This window comes from Erythrolamprus reginae, chromosome 4 (assembly GCF_031021105.1).
Source record: "Erythrolamprus reginae isolate rEryReg1 chromosome 4, rEryReg1.hap1, whole genome shotgun sequence".
In the NCBI taxonomy this organism is placed as follows: domain Eukaryota; kingdom Metazoa; phylum Chordata; class Lepidosauria; order Squamata; family Dipsadidae; genus Erythrolamprus; species Erythrolamprus reginae.
Genome location: NC_091953.1, coordinates 77,997,455 through 78,017,534, shown reverse-complemented (window position 1 = coordinate 78,017,534; position 20,080 = coordinate 77,997,455). Strand labels below are relative to the sequence as shown.

General features: G+C 41.5%; 1 protein-coding gene across 2 annotated transcripts in view; it reads left to right on the top strand.

Annotated features, from left to right (window-relative positions):
• The window catches only part of PDK3 (pyruvate dehydrogenase kinase 3), a 238,026-nt gene that overhangs the window by 70,437 nt on the left and 147,509 nt on the right, over window positions 1-20,080 (top strand). For both annotated transcript variants that reach the window (XM_070750692.1, XM_070750693.1), the window contains exon 4: window positions 4,680-4,864. In XM_070750692.1, coding sequence (XP_070606793.1) covers window positions 4,680-4,864 — 185 coding nt within the window. The remainder of the gene's footprint in view (window positions 1-4,679; window positions 4,865-20,080) is intronic.

Here is a 20,080-nt window from a genome sequence, read left to right as displayed (position 1 = left end):
GGCTAATTGGGACATATGTGATAAATTATTTGGATTTCCCCCATCCTCAAAATGATATACTTTGTTTTCTTTGTTAAAGGGCAATTATAATAAAAGTAATGGTAAGAAATATACATGAAATTGATACTAAGGATATATGGAGAAAATTGAAGCACTACGGCCTAATTGATTAGATGTGATTAGGAAAGGAGGAGCATAAAAACTATTAGTTAAAAGCTTTTTAAATACTTAAAAGAAATTGGAGTAATTTTTTTTCCAGATGTCAAATGTAAAGGAGGCAGCATTGGATGAATTATGAATACCAAATTTAAAATATTTAATTATTGTAATGTATTTCAAGATTGATGGTATATTAAAATTCTTTGCCACAGAGTCCAGCCGATTCTAATCTAACTAAATCTTTAAGCATTAAGTAATTTTCAAGAAGGGGTGCTTTTCCATCAGCATGCCAAGTGAGTAGTTTAAATAATCCTTGGTCAATATAATGTTTTGGGGTTTAGTATTACTGTTCAGATTTTTCAGTTATTATTCAGAGAGTAATAAATCATTTGAAAACTACATGAGGAATTTTCAACCTTACTTAAGCTACTCTGATTAGATGAAGAAAAAGGCAAGTAAAGAATCTTAGAAAGCGATACTCTCTTGTAATCAGAAATATATGCTAGAAAAGTACCTGCTAGGAAAATGCATATGATTTTATTACTGGGTAGAAAAGATTATATATACATTTCTCCACTCCTCCAAGCAGAAAGAAATTTCTGATCGGAGAAGTGAAACTTAAAGTCAGCTTTTACATGTTTTTTTTAAAAGAAAGCTTAGACTTTCATAAATAAAGGCTGCTGGGTCCAATACTATGTTGTATGGTATTAATATTTACCATTCCTTCAGTGTTAATTAATTTATTTTATAAAACCCATTTGGATAAAAATTGGATGGTTTGAGGCTTTGAAATTGGATTTAAAGAAAAAAACAAAACTTTAAGAGTTTAAATAATTAAAATGGAATCTTTTGGTTTTAAATGTTTTTTAAGTGTTTTCTGAGAACGAATCGATGGAGTCGCCTGCTGGTCAAAGCTTTATTGTTATGAGAATCTTCAATTTGATGTCTCAGCACTGGCCTTGGAAAAGAGAAACTAACTGGATTATTGATATTTTGTCTGCAAAGAAGACTAAGAAGAGATGAAAAGAGGATTTGCAAATCTTGTGAGAGCCTGAACTTGTTTGAAATGTTTTGCAAAATATAACTAAGCTGCTGGGAAGAGCTTGGAACATCTGGAGATATGATACTTGAGAAAATGGAAATTCAAGAGATAAGACAATTGTGTAAAGTCTTATCTGGAGACCTTAAAGAGCTGAGAGGATTGATGAGTGGATTTTTTTTAACTACTAAGGAATTTACAATTGAAGCTAATAGAAAACTACAGGACATGGTATAATTAAAGTAGACATTTGAAGATGAAAATATTATAATAATGGATTTGCAGATGAAGGAAACAACAAGAGAACTAAGTTCTTAGTTAATGGACATGATATTACATACTCTGATTATCAAATTTTGAGTGATGATATAACAATTTTTTAAAGAATTGCCTGGATATGGAAAGGGTTGATGATCATAGACTTTACTTTGAGCACATTGAGATAATCACAGATACAAAATGGAAAATATGTGGTCAAAAGCACTGGAATTTCCAGAATAAAAAAGGCGTTAAAAATAAAATTGATCTGTTGGGATTTGCAAGGAAGCGAAGGAGACAGAATAAAAAACGAAAGGGAAGGAAATAGGGATATAAAATGGCTAGAAAGAAGTTTACACAAGAGATTTGGAATTATGAAAAAGGTTGCGGTTATGAACATGGTTGATTAGATTTAGATTAATTTCTAATTATCACCTATTAGATTTCTTATTTAGGATTTGATGTGTGGATTCTATGGAAATATTAGGTAGGTTTAACTGAATTTAATGAAGTGTATTAAAGATGGTTAGAATTTTGGGAAATATTTGACTCATTGCATATATTAAAATAGATTCAAACAATTTTAATGAATATATAAGGAAATATAAGGTTGGTTGATTATATTAAAATAAGCTTAATTAGTTTTATTGAAATGTACAAGCAAAGCAAGTTGAATTTGATTAGTAAAATTGGAATATGAGAATAGAGACATTTTAAAAGAAGTATATTAATAAAGCAACTCGAATTTGATAAGTAAAATTGGCATATAAGAACAGAGATAGTTATGACAGATTTATAAAAATTGAATTAGTGAACAATAGATGATTTAAGTTGCACGAAAAAAATGTATGAAATTGGTAATATTTTTTCTTTTCTTTTTTTCTTTTTTTTCTTTTTAGTATCTTCAAAGTTTGTGATTTGATAGGGGTTTTTAGATTTAAGTAAAATATGTAAAGAGACATAGGCACTATGGTCTATCAGTTAATTAGAATGTTAGAAATATTTTTTTATTTGTCACTATATGTTTGAGGGAACATTAATGAAGAGGTAATACATGATGATTGTGATTGTTGGAGGAGAAGATTAGATAATTATTTTGCAATAGAGATAAAAGATTTATAGAGAAATTAATAATTTTGTATTATGAATTTTTTTTATGGGATTATACAAGAGTTACTAACAAAATACTGCATTTTATTGTACTGAAAATAGAAGATATTTGACATTGTATTAAAGTATACGAAGGAAAAAACAATAAAAAAAATTATCCCCCCCCCCCCCAAAAAAAGCACTCTGAGAGGGCATTCCAGATTCATTTTTTTCGTCATTTCCTCCTTGAAACCTAGCCATGTCTTATTTTCTAGTGTGTTTTATGGACAAAAAAATATGGTACATATAGTAGCGATGGCGAAACCTTTTGGTTTGCGTCTAAAAAGGCTGTGTGCGCGCGCATATGCATTAGCATATGTACAAAAGTTTATACCCATTCCCTCCCCCATGCATGCACACTCCCCCTGTGCTGCCCCTGCGCATGCGCACAATCCCCCCCCATCCCCACACATGCACACAGACCTCACTGAAGCCTGGAGCAGTGAAAAAACAGCCAAATGGGCAAACCAGAAATTCTGAAAAACGGACTTTCAGTTTGCTAGTTGTACTGTTGTTTGCAAAAAACGGCACAATGGGCAAACCAGAAATCTGTTTCTCCAATCATTGAAGTAGTCTGCAGTCAGTAAAACGGCACAATGGGCAAATCAGAAATCTGTTTTTCTGAACTTCCAGTTTGCCCGTTGGATGGGTTTTTGCACTCCTGAAGCCTCCAGAGAGCGAAACTGCCTTCTGTAAGGGTGAAAATCAGCTGACTAGCGCATACATGTGCCCTGGAGCTGACATAGGGCAACATCTCGCATGCCCTCCCATATGGCACCACATGCCACCTGTGGTACACCTATATAGTACAGTGATGGCAAACCTATGGCACGGGTGCCACAGATGGCACGCAGAGCCATATCTTCTGGCACACAAGCCGTTGCCTTAGCTCAGCTTCAATCTGCATGTGTTTGCCGGCCAGCTGATTTTTGGCTTGCACAGAGAGCCTCCAGGGGGATGGGAGAAGCTGCTTTTACTCTCCCCTGGCTCCAGACAAGCCTTTGGAGCCTGGAGAGGGAGAAACATGAGCCTACTAGGCCCACCAGAAGTTGGGAAATGGGCCCTTTCTAGCCTCCAGAGAGCCCGAGAAGCTGTTATTGCCCTCCCCAGGCATTGAATTATGGTTGTAGGCACTTGTGCATACTCAATAGTGCGTGCACGTACTCTTTTGGCACCCAAGAAAAAAAGGTTCCCCATCACTGATATATCTATGGACATTCTCAGTCATGCAGTCATGGTTGTCCCAAAGGTGCTTTTAGTTGGAGGCAACTGGACTGTTTTGTTTTTTCTTTGAAGATGTTTTACTTCACATGCAAGAAGCTTCTTCAGTTCTGATTGGATGGTGGTGAATTGAAGGTTCTCCATAGTGGAGGATATAGCATCTAGGAATTGGTTAATTTCATCTACTAAGCTGATTGCACTGAGTCTGTCAGAGCTGTTTAAGTCACATCTCTATTGCTATCCCTCCCAGTTTTTTGACTCATTCAGCTTGAAGAAATGTGCCAACCATTCTTCCAATTTGAAAGATTGCTTTAATCTGTATTCTATATTCATTGGATTCTTCTATCAGTGAGTTGTTTCACAGTGGAATAGTTGCAAATAGTGCAAATAGTTCTTATGATCTGTAATTTTTTGGGAAAATTTGTTCATACTATTCATCCCGAAGTATCCAGTTGAAAGTCTGTGGACTATCTAAAAGAATGCAAATGACCAGCTGTCTGCAAGTAATATAAATCCTTCTAATCCCCACTATCCAGTCAGAACTGAAGAAGCTTCTTGCGTGAGAAGCGAATGTCTTCAAAGAAAAAAACCAAGAAAGTCCAGTTGTTTCCTGAAAAAAGCACCTTTGGGACGTATATAGTATATCGTTTTTATTTTAGAACTGTAGTACAACAAGAATGTCATTTTTAATTCTACAACTATTTTCATTAACATACTGGACTACTTTGTTCAAGCTTTTCTTACAACAAACTTTTTGGTTCTGAATTATGAATGAATGTTTTGAAGCTGTTACTGGTATCTAAAATGTGAAAATAACGGTCTATAATATTTTTGTTTCTATTTTTTTCTGCAGCTTTTTAGATATCTTAATTAAAGTGAGGAATCGACACAATGATGTTGTTCCTACCATGGCCCAAGGAGTTATTGAATACAAAGAAAAGTATGGATTTGATCCTTTTGTGAGCAGTAATATTCAGTATTTTTTAGATAGATTCTATACCAATCGCATCTCATTTCGCATGCTTATTAATCAGCACAGTAAGTATCTATTTCATTATAAAAACTGAACTGGTTTTTTACAGCAAAAAAGTGAAAACATTTTAAAACAGTGTGATTTTTTAACATATATTATATATATCTTTGCTACTCAAAATTTCATTACACTGTATACAGTGGTACCTCTACCTAAGAACGCCACAACTTAACAAACTTTTCTAGATAAGAATTGGATGTTCAAATTTTTTTGCCTCAAGAGCCATTTTCCACTTACAAACCCGAGCCTCCGAAACTGTAACCGGAAAAGGCAGGGAGAAGCCTCCATGGGGCCTCTCTAGGAATCTCCTGGGAGGAAACAGGGCCTCCACCTTCCCTGTGGTTTCCCCAATTGCACACATAATTTGTTTTTACCTTGATTCCTATGGGAAAAATTGCTTTTTCTTACAAACCTTTCTACATAAGAACCTGGTCACGGAATGAATTAAGTTCGTAAGTAGAGGTACCACTGTATATAGTTATATATATATGTCACATGTTTTTTTTGCTGAATTTGAAAATTAAGGGAGACTAGGATAGATCTATTTCGGCCTTATTTTGACCTCATCAGCTAGCCATACCCACTGGGACTTGAACCTGCAACCTTTGCCTTGTAAGGCAGAGAATTATCCTCTAGGCTACAGTATCCAATCCCTTCAGCTCTGCACCAGGGAAGGGTTACATATTTTTGTATCGAATCACCTTGGTGTATTGAAGGAACATCACAGCTTTTTATTTGCCTCTCGGCCCAACCCAGGGATATATATATATATATATGTGTGTGTGTGTGTAGATTGTTCTGAGTTCTACGAAAACACACACACACACACATATATATATGTGTTTTCGTAAATTTTCACGGGTATATGTATGTAGATTGTTCTGAGTTCGGGTTTTGCCCTGTGTAATATTTTGCATGTTTATGCGACGTTTCGGTGAAATCACATTCACCATCATCAGGCTGAAGTTTCCAAGCTTCGTGCTGTTGTAAAATGGAATGTTTGCAACTGTCATTTCTTCCTAGTATATAATGTGGGGGTGGAGATTTGGTTTGAATGTAGCAAATAGATTGGGTGATTATGTTTCAGTGATCTGATTGGTTGGTGTAATCATAATTATTAGAAGGATTGACATGGTGATTTTTATGAAGTGTTTTTTGTTTAAGGCTGGTTTCCAAATTTCCAAATTCCAAATTCATAATTATTAGAAGGATTGACATGGTGATTTTTATGAAGTGTTTTTTTTTGTTTAAGGCTGGTTTCCAAATTTCTGGTAGGCGGGACGTGTCATCTCTTTTATTTATGCAAAGGGGGCTCCTCTCAATTTCTATGGCTTCTAGATATATATATGTTTTCGTAGATTTTCATGGGTATATTTATGTAGATTGTTCTGAGTTCGGGTTTTGCCCTGTGTAATATTTTGCATGTCTATGCGACGTTTCGGTGAAATCACATTCACCATCATCAGGCTGAAGTTTCAAGCTTCGTGCTGTTGTAAAAATCCATTTTACAACAGCACGAAGCTTGAAACTTCAGCCTGATGATGGTGAATGTGATTTCACCGAAACGTCGCATAGACATGCAAAATATTACACAGGGCAAAACCCGAACTCAGAACAATCTACATATATATATATATATATATATATATATATATATATATATATATACACACACACACACACACACACACACACACACACACACACACACATAAATACATACATACATACATATACATATATACATGTGTGTGTGTGTATGTATATATATATATATGTTTTTTCTCTGTTTTTTTCTCTGTTGGATCATCCTGGTATATTGAAAAAAACATAGCCCCTCCCTGGTACAAAGCTGAAGGGATCAGATCCTGTGGCCTAGAGGTTAATTCTCTGCCTTACAAGGGAGAAGCCCCAGGATCAAATCCCAGTAAGAGTATGGCTAGCTGATGAGGCCAGAACCAGGCCGAAATAGCGCTATCCAAGTCTCCTTAATTTTAAAAATTCAGCAAAAACATGTGGAAAAAAAATAAAAATTCAGCAAAAACATATATATATATATACACAGTGTATATAGATATGAAGGTCTTGGCATATTCGGGTTTCTTCCCATGTAAGTTTCAGAGATTTCTGGCGACGTTTCGACGAGGTCCCACTCGTCATCTTCAGGCTGGTGCTTTTGTCCTTGTGCTAGGGCGAACACCCTAGCTCAAGGTATAGAAATAGTATGTATATAGTTGCCTTTCCTCCTTTTTTCTCATTTGAAATAGTTTATCACTATAGAGAAAGAGGGGATTATCGTCTAAAAAATATACAGTGTATAATAAGCAATTGGGCATTTAGACCTGGATCACCCACATTCTAGTTGAACATGCTACAAACTATCTTGTCCTGGCTTCATTTAATACAGGCTAACAAAGTAATTAGCATTTATAATTATTTATTGAATTTGTGTCCTTTTCCTAGGCTTACTATAGTACTGTACAGTTTATCATTAGGAATGAAAAATATGAATGTTTAATGGACAAAAAAACCATTGAGAATGCTAGGGAGTTTTGGGTTTTCTTTGGCAGAAAGAGAAAGGCATATCTGACAAAATTAATAGGAAACATCCCAACAGCTTTTTGAGATTTTTTCCCTTTCAGGAGAAATGAAACTGGTGAGAAATCTAGAAAATAACATTGGAAATGTTGTGAGCTGCCCAGAGTCCTCAGAGAGAGGCGGCATATAAGTCCAATCAATCAATCAATCAATCAATCAATCAATCAATCAATAAAAATACCTGAGCAGTAGACGACAGTATATAGAAAAATTGTCAAAGGTATATTGATTTCAGGACCTGTTGCCAGGCAAACTGAAAAAAAGGGATTTATAATTAATGTCCTTGCATGTTTGGCAAGAAATAGTTACTTCAGTTTGAATATTTGGCAGAATACATTGTCATTTATGGTGTCTCCAAATCACAGTAATTCCCAAGGCCAATGTTCAGGAAGCTTGTTTTTTAAAAAATAAATCTAAGCAAGACTCATTTGAATTGCATACTATTTATCAGTTAAAGAAATCAGATCTGCATTATTTGTTATTGTGATTGTACTAGTTCCCCACCCCCCTCAGCCCATTTTAAAAGCGTACCAATGGAACCATTTTTAAAACTGCAGTAAAATATTATGACATGGTGCTATTTCACAGATTTAATTTTGAAATTCATATTGAAATTATTCTGCACTAAATATCCACTTGGTCAGGTTTACTTTGATGATGGCATATGTTAAACTTATTCAACAGCTATAAATAAGTTATAGAAAAATGTGTTTCTTGCTAAGTAATTTTCAGGATGTTTTTTCTTTCTATACATATGTAAAGAATGTGCATTGTACCATTCCATTGCATAAAGTTTGCAAATTTTATTTAATATAAGTGCAATATATTTGGATAAGCTTCTCAAGAAGCAGCTAATATTTAAATTACCAAGACTGAAATAAACTGAAAGGTATTACTTAACTGTATTTCTCTAGTGTCATATTTCTAGAAGATTCATGGCAGTGCACAATTACAATTAAAAAATAAAAAATAAACATAAGTCAAAACTATCATAATGACATCTAACCACAGATTTAAATTTGATATAAACCATCCTACTCAGTTAGACAGCAAAAGAAACTCCTGAGATAATCTTTTACCAATGGTATAACTTTACTGAAGATTCCATGTGGTTACAGAAGTAGAAAAACAGTTCTAATTTCCCCGTGAAAACAGCATAGGTAAACGTTTCCTTTGTACCTGGACCTTTGTCCATTGACCACTAATAATTTGTATTCACTTTTTTTTGGGAACGATCTGATTGCCCCAGACCAGGGGTCCCCAAACTTTTTACACAGGGGGCCAGTTCACTGTCCCTCAGACTGTTGGAGGGCCGGACTATAAAAAAAACTATGAACAAATCCCTCTGCACACTGCACATACCTTATTTTAACATAAAAAAAACAAAATGGGAATGTACTATTTAGAGGGAGGGAAGAAGTCTGAAATTCATACATGTTTATGTTTTGTTTTTAATTTTCTTTTGTTAACATCTGATTGGCTATACAAGGTTTTATTGGTTTATAGAAAAATGTATAAAAATATTTATAGAAAAATATATAAATAAGGAAGCACTTTGGCATAATGATTAATAACTTAGAAATATAATTGGTGGTGTACTTTTTGAAGGAATATTAAGAAGGGAATTTAATTAAAAGAAAAGTATGTACCTGGATGACAACATTAGAAAAAAAACTTTTGCAACTTTTTTGATGATTGATATTAGTTACTGACAAAATACCACATTTTATTCAGGGAAAATTAGATGGTACATTGTATTGTTTGAATGTATGTTGAGAGAAAAATTTAAAAAAAAATGTACACCCCTCCCAAAAAAGTCTTTCCTTCCTCCGCCCTTCCATTCATTTCATTCTTCCTTCCTTCCTTGTTCCCTCCATTTCTTCTTCCTTCCTTCCTTCCTTCTCCTGCCATTTCTCCTTCTTTCCCTCCCTCCCTCCTTCCCACTTCTCTCTTCCCTCTCCCTTTTTTTCCTTCTTTCTCATTTGTTTTGTTTCCCTCTCCCTCGTTCTTTCCCTCCATCATTTTCTCATTTTTCTCTTTTTCTCTCTCACATTCCCTCCCCCTCACCTTTTTCTCTCCCTCTCTCTCTTGCTTTCTTTTTTTCTCTCTCTCTCTCTCCTTTTCTTCTCTCTTCCTTCCTCTCTTCTTTTTTTTTCCTGCCCTGCAACACGTCGCGGGGCAGTCGGCTGCAAGCAGAAGCTCCCAAGACAGTGGCACCGACGTCGGGTCGCAGTACATTGCTGGCGCTGCGCTGGGCATGGACACGGGGCTGGCACTGGCCCGCTGGCTGGCCCAGGACGGAGGTGCCAGCCCCATGCCCAGTGCAGCGCCAGCAATGTACGGCGTCCTGCAACACATCAAGCCGCCACCGCCGGTGCCTTGCAGCCAACCGCCCCACCGTCGCCTTACGACTACTGCTGTGTCCTCCCGCTTGATCCACGCTGCGCCACCTTCGTGGCTTGCCCTGCTGCCCCGCGCCCACCAGAGCTTCCGGTGTGGCCGAACCGCGGGGCGGAGTAGGTGGCGGCGGCTGCTTCAGGTCCGCCCCCGAGCTGAGCTTCCTTTGGCTTCCTTCGAGGCAAAAGCTGCAAAGCTCACCTGCCGCCTCGAAGGAAGCCAAAGGAAGCCCAGCTCAACGAGGACCGGGTGTTGGTCCCTTGAAGCTGCCACTGCCGCCGCCCACTGCGGAGATCCCTTCGCCCGAACGGAGGTGGCGGGCTCAAGGGACCAAGAGCCAGTCTTTCTCGGCGCTGAATTGTTGCAGCCTCAGCCTCCGGGTGAAGGGATCTCCTCAAGCAACGCAACTCCGAAAAGGACCGGCTCTTGGTCCCTTGAACCCGCCGCCGCCGCATCCGTTCGGGCGAAGGGATCTCTGCAGTGGGCGGCGGCAGCGGCAGCTTCAAGGGACCAACAGCCGGTCCTCGTTGAGCTGGGCTTCCTTTGGCTTCCTTCGAGGTGGCAGATGAGTTTTGCAGCTTTGCCCTGAAGGAAGCCAAAGGAAGCTCAGCTCGGGGGCGGGCCTGAAGCAGCCGCCGCCGCCTACTCCGCCCCACGCTTCGGCCGCGCCGGGGCCAAGTAAGCCGAGGCTAGGCCCGTCGCCCCCGGCTCCAAGCGCGGGGCCTGGGCGGCGGGCAACCATAGGGAGGGCCTCCCCGTCGCCTGGCCGGGACGGTGTGTCCATTAACAATTTAGTGCGCGGGGGTCCTGATGGCTTGTTTACTGCCCCCTCCAGACGCTCTTGCAGGGCTTCCAGGCTCCCTGCGGGGCAGCAAAGAAGCAAAAAAGCAGCACTTTCCCGTTCTCTCTCCCTCTCTTTCTTGCTTTATTTTTCTCTCTCAGTCCCTTTCTATGTCTCCCTCTTTCTCCCTCTCCCTCTCCGCAGCAGACCCCCCCCAACACCAAAAGTGCCCAAACGCGCGCAAACCTCACCGGTGCGAAAAAAACAACAAAAAAACAAAAAAGTGGTACTGGAGGGACCAAGACGGTCTGCAAATGAGTGTCTGGAGGAGGAGGCGGAAAGCCAGGGGGCGGGGAGGAAAGCAATTGGCTAATTTCTTTCTCGCCTTTAGGGAGAGGAACTGTTGCTGCTCTGCCATAGGGTGCTTTCCTCCCCGCCCCCTGGCTTTCCTCTTCCTTGCCGCCGCCAGACGCTCAGCAGCAGAGTGGAGGGGAGATTCGGGAACTTAGTATATTATATATGGTAAAATCTTGTACGCTGCTGCGGGCCGGGTAAATAGCCTCAGCGGGCCGCATCCGGCCCGCGGGCCGTAGTTTGGGGACCACTGCCCCAGACTGTTCCAGCTGAATGACCTTATAGTGTTAGGTCTGTATCAGGCTTTCAACTGGCTTACCTGCCTTCCTCATTTTCCTCCCAAACTTCCCTTATATTCTAATGTCTTCCCTCCCCACTCCCATTAAGAGTTTGGTTGCAAGTTGCAAATCAACCATTATATTCTCCCTCAAAGTGGATATACTATCCAGGATGGGTTAACTCCGACTGCTCTGTGATTGAACTGAGTCTGTCAAAAGCTATTCAGGTCACGCCCCTGTTGCTATGCCGACAGCTTTTACACTCACTCAGTGAGAATGGTATTGCCAAACTATCCTCCTGTGAAGATTCACTTTTCCTGGGGATTATATTGCCTTGTTAGATCTAACCTGTTTCATGAGTGACAAGGTTTTATGGTTGCATTTGCCAGAGAGTGGAGGATTCATCTTCAGATCTCCAAATCGTGAGTTGTCAGCGCTGCTGCTTGACAATCTTGTCATTCCTGTCATTCTGTCAAATAGTTCATGGTACTTTAACTGGTGATCAGGAAAATCAAAAATATCACAAGGACAGATTAAATTCAGCAGTGGGGAGATGGGCCGCTGGGCTTAAAGTCCAGCCATCCAAGCTTGGCTTGAACGCAAAGGGAATGAAAGGAACCATTTCACAGCCATTTAAAAATTGTCAGTGGCCATTTTGAAGCCCGGTCACAAGCATGAGCTGTTAGATTGACTTAGTGATCTAGGCTAAAGAGAGCACAATTGCGGTGGAATTTGAGGAGACCCTTGTTTAGAACCAACCAACAGGCTCCCCCACTGAAATGATAGTGGCAACAGTGCCTCACCACGCTACAGCTGATCAGGTCTGGCAAACAAAGCAGAGCTGCAGCGCTCTGGTTCCTTCCAAAAGTGCAGGAAGCCTGAAGGAGAAGTGAGTCTCCTTCTTTGCCACCCCATAGTACTGCTGCCAGCCAGATCTTTATCAGTTGGGCATCCAAGTTAACCCTTTCCAGGAATAACGTAATAATAATAATAATAATAATAATAATAATAATAATCTCTTGAGAAAAGTGAACTACCAACTTGCATACAAAGATGGCGATGAGGATAGATGCGTAGACACGTAGCAAAGATCGAGAACAGAAAAAAGATGAAAATAACCAGGGAGAAAGACTGCATTACCAGTGGGAAAAAATAAAGGGAAAAAAGGACAGATATCCCACCTTCAAACTGCAAAGAGAGACAAACGGCAAAGTAGGTCTTGGAGACTTTTGGAAGCATCGGGAGTGGCAGCAGGTAAGCAGAGATGGAAGAGATGGTCGCGATGGGAAGGGAAGGGAAGGAGGGAGTGCCAATTTCAAAATTACAAGAGGTAGGGGAGAGAATTCAAGCGTTTGAGGCCAGTCGGAGAAGAAGGAAACCCCCGACACCCAGCTGATTCCTCCCTGAGCACCCGACACCACGTGGACCCCCCCCTTCAGAACCCTTCAATGACCCCTCCAGCAACCCGACACCCTGCTGCTTCCACTCAAGAGCGGCGGAGCCTCCTCAACCCTCCAGCAACCTCCCCAGAGCCCCGACACCCAGCTGATCCCTCCCGAGAGCAGCAAGACCAGGTGGCTTCCCCTGGAACCTTCGGATTGAGCCCTGCAGAGCCCCAACACCCAGCTGATCCCTCCCAAGAGTAGCGAGGCCAGTTGGATTCCCCTGAGCCCTCAGAACCCTTCAGCTACCTCCTCAGAGCCCCTACGCCAGCCAACTACCTCCTTGAAAGCACCAAGGGATTCCCCTCCAGCCCCAACGTGACTTCTACGGACCCCAGGGAGCTGACCACCTCCCCCTAGAGGAAAGCGTGAGAAGAAAGAAACAAGCAACAAATAAAAACTACAATGATCCCTCGATTTTCGTGGGTTCAAACTTCGTGAAACGGCTATACCACGGTTTTTCAAAAAATATTAATTAAAAAATATTCCACGGGTTTTTTTTCTATACCACGGTTTTTCCCACCCGATGACGTCATACGTCCTCACCAAACATTTGTCTGCCATTGCTGATTGACCGAAATCTCGGCCAATCAGCGTTGTCATCGCAAACATTTTGCCCGTCATTGCTGATGGCCCGAAATCTCGGCCAATCAGCGTTGTCATCGCAAAAATTTTGCCCGTCATTGCTGATGGCCCGAAATCTCGGCCAATCAGTGGTGTTATCCCGGCGTGCATTAGTACTTTTACAACTATTAAAACTTATTGGAAGACATACCCAAGATGCCTCCTAAACGTTGCATGCGGAGCGGAGGCTGCGGCAGTAAAAAGAGCAGGAAGATGCTGACAATTAAGGAGAAGATTGAACTTTTGGATATGCTAAAAGGAGGTCGCTCATATGCAGATGTTGGGCGGCATTATGGAATCAACAAATTGAGTGTGTGATACACTCGGAAAGATGAAAAGAAGATAAGGCAAACAGCTACGATAACATTCAACAAGGCAGCAAAAAGGATGGTGATGCCTAGAAATAAACGGCTTATGAAAATGGAAGCTGCCTTGTCTGTGTGGGTACAAGACTGCCGTAAGAAAAGCATTGCATTGGATACCAATACAATACGGACAAAGGCACAACAACTCTACACCTGTCTGGCGAACAAAGAAGGAGGCGATGCAGCTGAGGGAAAAGAAGATGTTGATGAAGGTGCTGATGACTTAGAAGACCCCCAGCCATCAACATCCACTGCTTCTCCAACCTCATCCACATTCACAGCAAGTAAAGGATGGTTTGATAAATTTCAACGGCGCTATGGCCTGAGGAGTGTGTCATTGCACGGAGAAGCTGCCTCAGCGGATACAGGTGCAGCTGAGCAGTACGTCCATGGCACGTTTCAAGAGATAATTGAAGAAGGGGCCTACCTTCCAGAAGAGGTGTTCAACATGGATGAAGCAGGCCTGTTCTGGAAGAGGATGCCATTGCGCACTTTCTTAATGCAAGACGAAGCCTAAGCCCCTGGTTTTAAGGCCCAGAAAGATCAGGTACCTTTGATCATATGTGGAAATGCAGCCGGCTTCATGATCAAGCCAGGGCTCATTTATAAGTCCCGAAATCCCAGAGCCCTAAAGAACAGAAATAATAATGCGTTGCCGGTGTACTGGATGCATAATCCTAAGGCATGGATTACAAAAGACTTCGCACGGGACTGGTTTCATCAGTTCTTTATCCCACAAGTGAAGGATTATTTGGCTGGCAAAGGACTCAATTTCAAAGTGCTTCTCCTAATGGGCAATGCTGGAGGCCATGATGACCTGGCGCATGAACATGATGGAGTACAAGTCGAATTCTTGCCACCAAACACCACATCGCTTATCCAGCCGATGGATCAAGGTGTTATCCACGCATTATTCCCTTGGAAACCTCGTGGAAGCAATAGACGCTGATGAAAACTTCACATTGAAGGGCTACTGGCGTCAGTACATGATTGCATTATGTCTGAAAAACATTCAGAATGCCTTAATGGATATGAAGACACAGACAATGAATGCTTGCTGGAAGAAATTGTGGCCCGAAGTGGTGCATGATTACAAGGGATTTGCTCCCGAAGAAATTCAACATGCTGCAGTCCAGAAATCTGTGAAGCTGGCACAGGTACTGAGTGGAGAAGGCTTCAGTGACATGAACACCCGATGAAGTCCATGGGTTGCTTGGTGGGCATGGCCTACCACTGACAGACAAAGATCTGGAGGAGCTGATCAGGTCAGCGAGTGAAGAAGAGGAAGCTGAACAAGCTGAGGAAGAAGAAGAGGTTGGCCTAACGCTTGAATGGCTTGCAGCAGTGCACAGAATTGCTACACATCTCCAACAGATTGTGGACTCGCTCTATACACTTTAAGGCCTCCCTTGACAACATCGTTGCACCATACAGAGCCATGTTAGCCCAGAAAAAGAAACTGCGCCAACAACTACCCATAACTATGTTCATCACGAAAACCAAGAGGTCTCTCACGCCATCACTTTCAGCGTCCATTGCAGAAGTGCCCGATGAAATGGTGATTGAAGAAGGTCCCTAGTTATTGAAGAAGATCCTTAGTTATGTTAATAATTTTTGCAAATAAAAAACCAAAAAAATTATGTTTATAAATATCAGGATGACTAAGTGTCTTATTCAGTGGTGAGTAGTACAGGTAATGGGAAGGGAAAATGGTAATTAAGGGAATGGGAAATGGTAATTAAGGGAATGGGAAATGGTAATTTATGAGTTTAAAGTGTTGGGACTGAGCGATATAGAAGAATGAATGAATGAATGAATGAATACGTAAATAAATTTCCCCCCCTGCCTGTGTGTGTGTGTGTGTGTGTGTGTGTTTGTGTGTGAATTCTTCAACCATTTCCAAAAACAGGTGAGGGCTGGGTTTTTTTCCCTCTGTTATTATTTAAGTGCTTTTACCATACTGTATGCTTTCGATCAAGAGTCACTTCGCTCTCTCTTTCTCTCTCTTTCCTGTCATTCTCTGCCTCAATCATTTTCTCATTTCTCCCCTTTTTTCTATCATTTTTCTCTCTCTACCTTCCACTCTCCCCTCTCTTGCTCTCTCCCTCTCTCTCTTTCTCACGTTCTCTCTCCCTCTCCTTTCTATCTAGCTCTGTTGCTCTCTCTCGATGAGAATGCCTGTCCCACCTCTCCTGCAGCCCCCTCGCTGACAGCTGGGACAAAGTGCTCTCAGCTAAGGGACTGCAAGAGGGGTGGGGCGGGCATTCTCAAAGTGCTCAGAGCGGCGAGCGGCCGAATGAGGAGGATGAGAAGCCATAGCTGCCAGCACTGCTGCAGGAGGACCCGCGCCCCAAGAAAGCTGGTGAGAGGGATGGATAGGGTAGGCGGGGGTAGTGGTGAGGGGGCCGGAGGCGCTGGGGGGGAGGGGGTGGCCAACATTCAAAACAATCTTCTCTACCTTTCGCAGTTTCGTCGCTCCCCGTCCCCAACTTCAAAAGGGTGCGCGGGGGGTAGTTTTTGGCTGCCCATAGCCAAAAGAGGTGTTTTTACTTCTGCATCTCTACTTCGCGGAAATTCGACTTTCGCAGGCAGTCTGGGAACGCAACTCCCGCGAAAATCAAAGGATCACTGTAATTCAAAAATAACTAACAGCAAATACATCAACAAAAACATAAACGCAACAAAAGCACAATAAAAAGACATTAACAGCACCAATCTGAACACCACCAGACACAACTAGACATTGAACTCCAGCTAACCAAAATACAACTCTCAACCACTCACCTACACCCCTTACAAAATACCTGCACACACTCTGAAATCATGCCTAGTACACTAAAAGCAGAACTGCCATCACTGCACTCTCCCACACCCATTCTGCAACTTACCACACACATGAAGAACGATCCACACATACACAGAGAAGACGTACCAACCATATACATGAGAGACACCCCCCCATAAGCAAAGATGAAGATGGAACCGACTCCATAGTGAGTGGCAGACTGTGCTCTATGTACACACTCCTCCCCTCAAACCTCCAAAACTTGCAACATGCAAACTAATCCAATTACAGTGGTACCTCGAGATACGAGTTTAATTCGTTCTGGACCTGGGCTCTTAAGTCGAGCAGCTCTTATCTCGAACGACTTTTCCCCATAGGAATTAATGTAAATAATTTTAATTGGTTCCAGCCCTCAAAAAACTCACAAAGTTAGTCTAAATTATGCAGAAAGACATGTTTTTAATGAAGAAATGTACATGTACATATAAATGAATAATGAAGTTTCTTTCACTTAACTTGTAAACTTTCTTAAACTTTTAAATTTACATATGTTCAACTTCTCTGCCACCCAATCCTGTAGGACAGAGGTCCCCAACCCTTTTTGCACCAGGGACCGGCTTTAAGCGATCAAGAGAGGAATGGGTGAATGAATGGACGGAGGGTGGGAAGGAAGGAAGGAAAGAGGGAAGGGACAGGAACAGAGGAAGGAAGCAAGGAAACTTATGAAAGGGGAGAGTAAGAGAGGAATGAGTGAAGGGAGGGAGGGAGGGAAGAAGGTGGGAAGGAGAAAGAAAAGAAGAAATAGAGGAATGGAAGGTAAAAGAGAGAAAGAAAAAGAGCAAGAAAGAAAGCAAGCAAGAAAGAAAGAGAGAAAGAAAGAGAGAAAGAAAGAAAGAAAGAAAGAAAGAAAGGGGGAAGGGACAGGAACAGAGGAAGGAAGCAAGGAAACTTATGAAAGGGGAGAGTAAGAGAGGAATGAGTGAAGGGAGGGAGGGAGGGAAGAAGGTGGGAAGGAGAAAGAAAAGAAGAAATAGAGGAAGGGAAGGTAAAAGAGAGAAAGAAAAAGAGCAAGAAAGAAAGAAAGAAAGAAAGAAAGAAAGGGGGAAGGGACAGGAACAGAGGAAGGAAGCAAGGAAACTTATGAAAGGGGAGAGGAAGAGAGGAATGAGTGAAGGGAGGGAGGGAGGGAAGAAGGTGGGAAGGAGAAAGAAAAGAAGAAATAGAAGGGAAGGTAAAAGAGAGAAAGAAAAAGAGCAAGAAAGAAAGCTGCAAGCACCCCCCCGAGCCCCCCAGGCCGGCTGCAACCTTTTAAAACACGCGCGCCGCTTCGCAGCTGTCTCCTGAAGCCGAACGCGGAAGTTAGCGTTTGGCTTCAGGAGACAGCTCCTTGGCGCTTGTATCTCGAATTTGGGCTTGTAAGTAGAACAAAAATATCTCTCCCCTCCCAGCTCTTATCTCGAGTTGCTCTTAAGTAGAGCAGCTCTTATGTCGGGGTTCCACTGTACTTGAAAAAAAATGAAAACTCAGAAAAAAACCTAAAAACCCTGAAAAACCAACATCAAAATGAGAAAGACCAACATACTACCAACAAAACCAACACCTCAGAAGAGCAAAGCCAAATCAACTTCCCCAAGATAGTAAATGGCTGGACACACATAACCCAAAGAAGAAAAAACAAACCAAATACATTCCAACCCACTTCCTCCCAACCCCACTGCCTACAAGCAACAAATATTCAGTACTCCTGGCACAAGAAAACCAGCAAACATCTGACAAGGAACCACCAAGAACTAAGCACAACACAACAACACCAAATGCCTCCACAACGAAAGCTAACCCTCCCAACCCAACCAAAAAGAAAAGAAGAGTGCTGTAATTGGTGACTCAATCCTCAGGGATCTGAACCTGCCATCTGCAGACCAGACAATCAATCCAGAGATGTGTGCTGCCACCCTGAAGCCAAAATCTCTGACATAACGCACCCATCCAGAGAACACAAAATCCCACAAATAAACTATTGCCTAAGGAGATGGTGTTGCCAAAAGAACTTTGGTTTCCTCGACCATGGCATGCAATATCTCCAAGAAGAGCTTCTAGCAAGAGATGGGCTATACCTCACTAGGGTGGAAAGAACTAGGAAATTGACTAGCCATAAAAGACCACTACATTGCCACAGAGCTATATCCAACCAAAGAAGATAATCCCCTAGAAATCATATGGGTTAGTCTAAAAGAAAAGAAGTGCAACACTACAATTGGAGTATACTACAGACCACCAAACCACACAGATACAACGGACAACCTCTTTACAAGCCAACTAACAGAAATATGTAATAAGCACAGCACAACAATAATGGGGGACTTTAACTACTCTGACATTAACTGGAAAACAAACTCAGCACCAAGTGGAAAGTCTGATAGAATTTCACCAGTCTCACTGATAACTTTCTAAACCAGAAAGTGGAAACAGGAACCAGAGGGACTGCAATACTGAACCTAATATTAACAAACAGGGAAGAAATGATAGAGGAAATAGAAGAAGGGACACTGAGTGAGAGTGACCATGTCATCCTAAAATTCAACATAATGCAATCACCAACTGCTGTACCCAACACCACTATAGTCCCAGAATTTAGAAAAGCGGACTTTAACAAATCATCAGGACAAGACAGACTTCACCCCAGAGTCCTAAAAGAACTGGCAGACACCATAGCAGAACCACTTCTCCTCATCTACCAAAAATCCTGGACCACTGGAGACCTACCGGAAGACTGGAAATGAGCTGATATAGTCCCATCCACAAAAAAGGTAAAAAGACTGACCCAGGTAACTACAGACCAATCAGTCTGACCTCTATACCTGGAAAAATACTGGAGAAAATAATAAAAAAACAACTTTTCCACTTTACTTAGAAACCAACAAGATAATATCCAACAGTCAACATGGGTTTGTCAGAAACAAATCATGCCAAACCAATCTCATATCATTTTTCAACACCATAACCAAATCAGTAGACCAATGCAACGTAGTAAACCTTATCTACTTGGACTTCAGCAAAGCCTTCGATAAAGTTGACCACAATCTCCTAATCCACAAATTAGGAAAAAGTGGGGTAGATTTCAACACATGCAGATGGATAAACAGTTGGCTTGACAACTGCATACAATGAGTTGTCCTCAACAGCTCCAAATCCACATGGAAGAAGGTAGGCAGTGGGGTACCACAAGGTTCTGTCTTGAGCCCTGTGCTCTTCAACATTTTCATCAACAACCTAGATGAGGGAATAGAAGGGGAACTAATTAAATTTTCAGACAACACCAATCTGGCAGGGGTAGCTAACACCCTAGACTAGAGGAAAGACCTAGACAGATTAACACTGTGGGCCCACACTAACAAAATGATGTTCAACGTCGACAAAAGCAAAGTCCTTCACCTAGGTAAAAAAAAAACTAGAGACACATACAGCCAGAGAGAAACCCCTCTTAGCAGTAGTGGCTGTGAAAGAGATCTCGGAGTCTTGGTTGATAATCAACTAAACATGAGCCAACAATGTTCAGCAGCGGCCAAAAAAGCCAACACAATCCTAAGCTGCATTAAC